The 7,631-nt window shown below is 35.2% G+C and overlaps 1 protein-coding gene across 1 annotated transcript; it reads right to left on the bottom strand.

The window, feature by feature from the left end:
• Positions 1 to 1,669: 1,669 nt before the first annotated feature.
• On the bottom strand, positions 1,670 to 3,959 carry LOC110936907 (thaumatin-like protein 1). The gene is given in 3 exon segments (XM_022179314.2): positions 1,670 to 2,288; positions 2,794 to 3,466; positions 3,728 to 3,959. Coding segments are annotated over 3 exon segments (1,068 nt in total). The 5' UTR covers positions 3,801 to 3,959; the 3' UTR covers positions 1,670 to 1,966.
• Positions 3,960 to 7,631: the final 3,672 nt, after the last annotated feature.

Genomic DNA, 7,631 nt, shown 5'->3' with positions numbered 1-7,631 from the left:
AATAACTTAAACAAGCGTGCACTCCCGCACCTCCTAACTTGCTTGATGTGTATTATTATTCGTTTTGATCACCAAGTCAATCCCCTGATTACACTAAAATATCTAACGGAAATAAAAAAAAACACCCAATTTATAACGCAGATATACCGTATCTCGGTGGAACCTAGCCCAGGGAAAAATCAAACCACTTTCGTTTTATCGTTTCTCGTTTCAAGCTAACACTTCTTGACGGTTATCTAGTTGTGTTACTTGTGTAGATAGTGTAAGTCAGTCGTGCTGATCATTCACTTCATCAACAAAGTCGATGAATCCACAAGTTATGCATTTCAATAAACCTCCTATGTATTGTTTCGGTTTTCACGTTTAAAAAGTTGACCCTAAACAAAATCTGTGATTTGCTCATGGATTTGTCATTTGTCTACCGCCTTATAAAACTTTAAACTACACAAGTAAATCCCAAAACATTTTTTTCTTTCTACACGAAGTCAAGAAATTTCACAATTCAGAAAATATAACTCGCTTATCAAAATAAAATATAGATATAAAAATATAGGGTAAGGTTATTGTAAAAAAGACCAAAAGTGTGAGAAAGTTAAGAAAGAATCTCAGCCATTAGATCTAAATTAATTGAAAAGGGTAAACAAGTAATTTTATCATTAATTCAATTAATTAAAAACTTCTCATAATCGCCACATTAATTATAGGAAGTATATAACACCATTCAGCAAGTATATAACACCATTCAGCAAATATATAACACCATTCAGCATTCAGCAAGTATATAACACCATTCAGTAAGTATATAACACCTTCAGCAAGTATATAACACCATTCAGCAACTATATAACACCATTCAGCAAGCATATAACACCATTCAACATTCAGCAAGTATATAACACCATTCAGTAAGTATATAACACCATTCAGCAACTATATAACACAATTCAGCAAGTATATAACACCATTCAACAATTATACAACACCATTCATTGACTAAACATCTGATCGAAACATATTTTTTTCTCTATGTAAGTATAGCAATATGGTACTCATATTAAAGATAAAAAACGCTCGTTATTATGGTGTATTTTAAAAAAAAAATACGTATAAAAAGTTATTGACATTTGAAAAAGACGGGAGGAAGTTACATGTGCATTACCTAATTTCTAATGGGTTTAAAAGACTATATTGCCCCTAGATATTTCAAATCAGTCCAAATTAATGAAAATATTTTACAATTTGGTCCCTATTGATATCAACCATTAGATCAAAAGATCTAATGGCTGAGATTTTTTCTTACCCTTCTCACACTTTAGCCCTTTTTTACAGGATCCTCTACCTAAAAATATATATTAGTGGAAAGGGTTGGGGAAAAAATTATTGTTACTTGTTACTCAGGTTCGATTCTCACTCTTCTAATTATTTTCTGTGGCATCTAGGTGAAGAGTGAATACGGGTGGCGCCGGTTCGACTTTGATGAGAGACGAGATTTTACCGATTATTCCATTGTTGTGCCTTCGGGCGGATGAAGGTCGGGTTTCTGCATATCTGGGAAGAGCCAAGAGGCTGACGGCAATCGAATAGTTAACATTGGCCACAACGCCCGATATCACGATGGTTAGCACATCGTTTCTTGTCGTTCAAAAAAGATATCATATTTAAACAGACGAATCTAGAAAGTGTTTATAAAAATTACATCGATTCCAGACAGCTCTTTTTACAAACTCCAAATCAACTAATATAATATATGATATCACATTATTACCCTCAGATGCCACATTCTTACCTTTTTGCAAGGACACTACCGTCCTTTTAACATTCGGCCCGCTCCCAACGATATGTTTTTTTTTTTTCTCAAAAGCTAAAGTAACTAAATCCATAGAAGTGCAGCTACTTTAACTTGTACTTTATTCATCTAAATTTGCACGCCGCTCAGGATTTAAAACTTTAGCTCTGAAGAAAAAAGCTACCCCAAGAAAAACATGATGAAAATGATTAAAGGGATTGTGGCATCAAAAGGCTGAGTCTTTGTTGAACCACCCATGGCTAAACCAGCTAACCATGATTCATTAGCCTCAAGGGCTTCGGTTCCTGATCCGGTCCCGGATACTGAACCGGATCCCGTGTCTGATTCTGAGCCCAACCCTGACCCCGACAATGAAGCGTACCCATATCCGGATTCTGTAACTGGTCCGGATATGGACTCGTTACCGCCGTCTTGGGCGGTGTAAGCGTTAGCATCGGTGGCGGTTGTTGCAGGAGGAGACATGTCCCTAGAAGATTTCTGACTGGCAAAACACAAATACACCAATTATATGTTGTACATTCTTGACTTAACATTAGGTGGTGGTGGTGAGCATGTTTGTCTAGATAGTATGCAACACATAGTTTAGAGTTAATTGCCCGGATGGTCCCTGTGGTTTCATGTTTTTTCACGTTTAGTCTTCACCTCTTGGAAATAGCAGGTATGCTCCTTATGGTTTGTCATTTTGTTACTCAAATAGTCCCCTGACATTTACTCGGGGGACTATCCGAGTAACAAAATGACAAACCATAGGAAGCATACCTGCTATTTCCAAACTAACTGACATCTACTCAGGGGGCTATCCGAGTAACAAAATAACAAATCAAACGGAGCATACCTGCTATTTTCAAAATGTGGGAACTAAACGTGAAACGACGGGGACTATTCGGGCAATTAACTCCATAGTTTATACATTCATGAATTAAATAGTTGTAATGGCCGTAAAATTTACAACTACTAATACATAAAGTACAAGTAAAGTTGCTAACCTTGGCAAAGAAGGACAAAACGTCACCGTATAATCTGCTCCAGCGCACGTAAACGTGCTAGTTGGATCATCATACGCGTAGCTATACGATCTAGGACAAGCGGCCTTAAACATTTGGGAATACACCGACGGCTTACACGTGGTGGGCGTATTATACGGCCCGCTACAACAGTACTCTGGGCTCCCAAACGCCTCACACGCGCTCTTACAACCTAGACCCGAGTCCACCCGTAACTCACTCGGGCACACCCGGTTCAAGTCACTAACACACCCGGTTGTTGCACACAAACCCGACCCACCCGAAACTTCCACAATCATAGCTACATTATACCCGTCTACTAAACTGACGTCATAGAAGTCCGACCCGCCTGTTGTTCCCAATGTGAACTCTGCCAGTGTTGTTGGCGGTGCGGCTCCGGCTCCATTACATTCGAGTTGTCCAGAGCCGCAGTCGCCAGTTTGGCATGAGCCTGAACCGGATCTGTCGAATTTGCATCCGGTTCAGGCCCAGAAACGACCGGACCAACCGGTTGGAGCCGGGAGTGAACGCGAGCTCTGTTCTAGGAGCTCGAAACCTGTGGTGTCCAGAGGTGGACTTCCGGCATTGGCGAGTATGCCTGGCCATACTGCGTAATCACATTTGTTGACAAATGTGAATTTTGCTCCAAAAACACCTACAAGTGAAAAAAAAAATGAATGAAACTAGGAGCGAAAAGACAATGTACCGATATCAAGGTGTGGAGTAAGTAAATGTATTATTCTAATATATGGTTGAGGGTTCATATACCATGTTAGAGAAATTTTTAGATTTAGTAGTAAGATTAGAGAATATGTGAATTAGTCGTAAATATATTTAAACACCACCATCAATGAAATGTAGATGGGAATTAAGAAATCAATAATAATAAAAATAAAAGGTATTGAAAAATATATACCTTTGGAGAGTAAGGATAGAGCAAGAAAGAGGGTGAGGATATGTGAGATAAAGGAAGAAAAGAGTAGATCCATGTGAGGAATGTAGTACTTCAACTAGTGGTGATGATGGTTGTGGTTGTGGTGGTGATAGATTTGAATGGAGAGGAAGTTAGAGGCGTTGCCACCACCCACATACGGTAGGAAAACAGATTTTTTTTTCCTCCAGGAACAAAGGGTGGAGAATGGAGATAGGGGTAGCATGCTAATTATTAGTTTGTACAATTTGTACATATTATTATGAGTTAAATGCCATTTTAGGCCCTATGGTTGGGTCATATTGACAGTTTATTCTAAAGATTTGAAATATTGTCGTTTTAGTCAAATAGTTTTAACGTTGTCATTTTAATCCATTAGGTTAACTTCATCTCTTTATTTTGTTAACTAGAAGGGCATTTTAATCATTTTAAATGTAATTCTGTTAACTAGAAGTGCAATTCAACCATATAAAATGATCGAATTATCCTTCTAGCTAACATAAAAATAAACGGAGTTAACCCGGTGGACTAAATGGCAACGCTTGAAACTATTTGGACTAAAATGACAAGGTTTCAAACCTTCGGACTAAACTGACAAAATGACCTAAACCACAGGGACTAAAATGGCATTTAACTCTGTTATTATTTTTTACTTTATCAAAAGAAAGAAAAATCAGTTTTTAACAAATTTATTATTTGAGTATCTTTTGTTTATAAAACTTTTAGAATAAATATTAATGTAAAGACTAATTGTAAAACCTAAAATTAACGAATAAGTTAATTGATTTTATTATATTATTTTTAAATATGGGGAAACGTAGGTTATTTGTTCCTATAGAATATGATTGAAACTTGAATTTTGCTATACTTAAAAATGTGGAACACACTTTAATTAACACAAGACAATACGTTTTGTAAGCCATTAAATTTCTACGTTTGACGTAAAAAATGTATCTTTTATCTTTTAAATCTAATAAAAGTTATATCTAAGGGACACATGTCCCCCACTAGAGCCTCTAAAATTCATTTTTCCGTCATTTTCTAATCCTCTTATTTCCCTGATGTGAAATCCGACTCGGGATCCATATTATCTATCCGGGTCCTTTTTTTCGTTACATATATAAAGCAACTATCGAATCAGTTTTTCCATCTATTCTTCTTCTCTCATACGCTTTGGGATTCTTAGGGTTTTTTACTTTGTATCCTTCTTTTTCAGGAGCCATTATCTGAATAATCGAAGATCTTAAGGTTCTTATTCGAAAATCCACGGTATGTATTTTAGGTTTTCCTTACGGCATCTTTGAATCTTTGATTTGTTTGTTCTTATCACTGAATAATTGAAGATCTTAGGGTTTTTTTTCCTTTCTATCGTTCTTTTCAGCAAGCACTATACTGATTATTCGAACAATCACGGTATGTATTTTAGTCCTCTGTTACGGCGTCTTTGAATAGTTGTTTTGGCGTCGATTTGGTTATCAACATCTCAGATCTACAGTCTCTTGACGGCGTGTACGGTATGGAATGTACGGTTGACTTACTTTTGCTATATGTTTATTGTATTTTTTTGTAATTTTATGCAAAAAAAAGTTGTTATGTGATGTGTTTACATCCGCTTCGATTGATTTCTTGAGGGACGATTATTAGGGTTTTCAAATGTTTCTCAATTTTATTACAATTGGATTGAAATTGTATTGCAAACTTGAGTAAACAGTGGATTTCATAGAAGTAGTTTCTTTTTAACCTAAAAAGTAATCTTTTTTAACCTATGTTTCTATAAAATTTTAGTAGAACATCTGGAAAAAAATTATGCTATTGGCATAAGAATTGAATGTGAATTTATTTGTTTCGAGTCAAGATTCAAAGGGATTTCGGTCAAAGTTGATAACATCTATTTGTTTGATATTTATTAGGGCATTACCCTCGATGTTTGATACACTGGTAAAACACTAGAGTAATATATCATTTGATCTGATTTTTTTTTAATTTTTGTATTTTGTTTGATTTCTTTTAGCTATTGCAGGTGACATATGTAGATCAGGTAGAAAGACTAGGTGCGACATGTTATTTTTTTGTACTTCTATTCAGTAATTTTGTGTTTCATGCCTACTCCTTTCGCCAATATCCAATATAATTATAATGTTTCACTTAATCATTATTGGTTCCCTTTGGTTTGTTCAAGAGCACAAATTTTTCGTTGGCATGCTTCCATAGAAAGATTTTGAGTCTGAAGTTACAACATTTGTATAAAATGTTTGTAAAGTATCACAAATTAGAAATCAATGAAACCTTAAAATTTTTAAAATATGAACATCTATCTATATGTTTGGAAATAAGTTACAAATTTGATTTCTAATAAAATGTGAGAAATTTGAAATTAATTTGATTGAGAATTTTTTTCTAAAAAGTATCACAAACTAAAAACTAATGAAATCTTAAAATTTTTAAAATTAGAACTTATATCTATAAATTTGAAAATAAGTTACAAAATTTGACTTCTAATAAAATGTGAAAAATTTAAAATTAATGTGATTGACATTTTTTTCTGAAAGTATCACAAACTAAGAACTAATAAAATCTTAAAATTTTTTTAATTTGAAAGAACTAATAAATAATTTTCTAATAAAATGTGAGAAATTTGAAATTAATGTGATTGAGAAATTTTTTTTGGAAAGTATCTGATGTGCGTGAAGTGTGTATATGTTTTAGGTGTATATTTTAAGCCATTTTTACACTTTTTAGCCAAGTTTTAAATTTATAAACACAATATTCACTAACACAAAACACACATATGGGCAAGTGCACCCATCGTGGACGTAATATAGTGTTGGTAAGATACCGAGGTCGTCCAAGGACACAAGAGCTTTTAGTACCGGTTTATCCTCAACGTCTAATCAAATCAAAATGTTAGAAAAAAGTTTTTATACTAGGAAAATAAAACTAACTAAAATGCTGAAAAATAAAAATAAAAACAGATAGACGAGATGAATCACTTGGATCCGACTCGTGTGTAGTGTAACCTTTGATTATTTTCGCACTTTTGCACTTGTTTAAGAGATTATCTTAGTTATTGTAGTAGGCCCCTCTTTTGAAGGCGACATTACCCTCAACCCAGTAGTTTGAGTCAGCAAGGATACAATCCTAAAGGGTCGGATTATTGAAAGATAATTAATTAAGTTATTAATGCATAATATGGTAGGCCCCTCTAAAGGCGACGTTACCCTCGGCTAAGTAGTCTGAGTCAGCAAGGATACAGTCCTAAGTAGCCGGGTTAAAGTTTTAATAGTAGTTTAACTTATGAGGGGATCAAAGAGTTTGGACCCCCGCCATCCAATACCGTTGGGTACTGAAGGAGGTCCTACTAAATTTGACCCAGGTTCTTTGCAGGATCTATACACTGAACAATGGCAATACTCTTACCAAACCGTTCCCTTAACCCCCGACCAGGTAGCCAACATATCTCCATATAGACCGTGGAGATATGAATGGTGAAAATCTTTTATTTTATATAGACAATAAAATAATGCCAAGACACCACGGACAAACGATAAGGAAGAATCACCTTCAACATAAGAAACTAGTAATTAAAATCATTAATACAAAACCAATTAAAAAGTGCAAAAGATTAAAAATAAAAAGTATTACACTAAACACTTGTCTTCACCAAGTGATGTAAGAGACTTAGGCAAACATGGCCTTTGATTGTCAAGAACTCTTACGATCAATCTTGGATCCCGAGACGACTCACACACTCTATGATGGACAATGGATGATGGTGGTGGATGATGGTGCTGTGATGGTGGTGGGTGGTGGGTGAAGTGTGAGAGAGGTGGTGTGCCAAGGGATGAGTTGCAAGAGCTCCAAGCACTCCTATTTATAGGCTGAACAGAAG

Source organism: Helianthus annuus, chromosome 4 (assembly GCF_002127325.2).
Source record: "Helianthus annuus cultivar XRQ/B chromosome 4, HanXRQr2.0-SUNRISE, whole genome shotgun sequence".
In the NCBI taxonomy this organism is placed as follows: domain Eukaryota; kingdom Viridiplantae; phylum Streptophyta; class Magnoliopsida; order Asterales; family Asteraceae; genus Helianthus; species Helianthus annuus.
The sequence above is the reverse complement of the archived record's forward strand: the minus strand, read 5'-3'. Positions and strand labels throughout refer to the sequence as shown.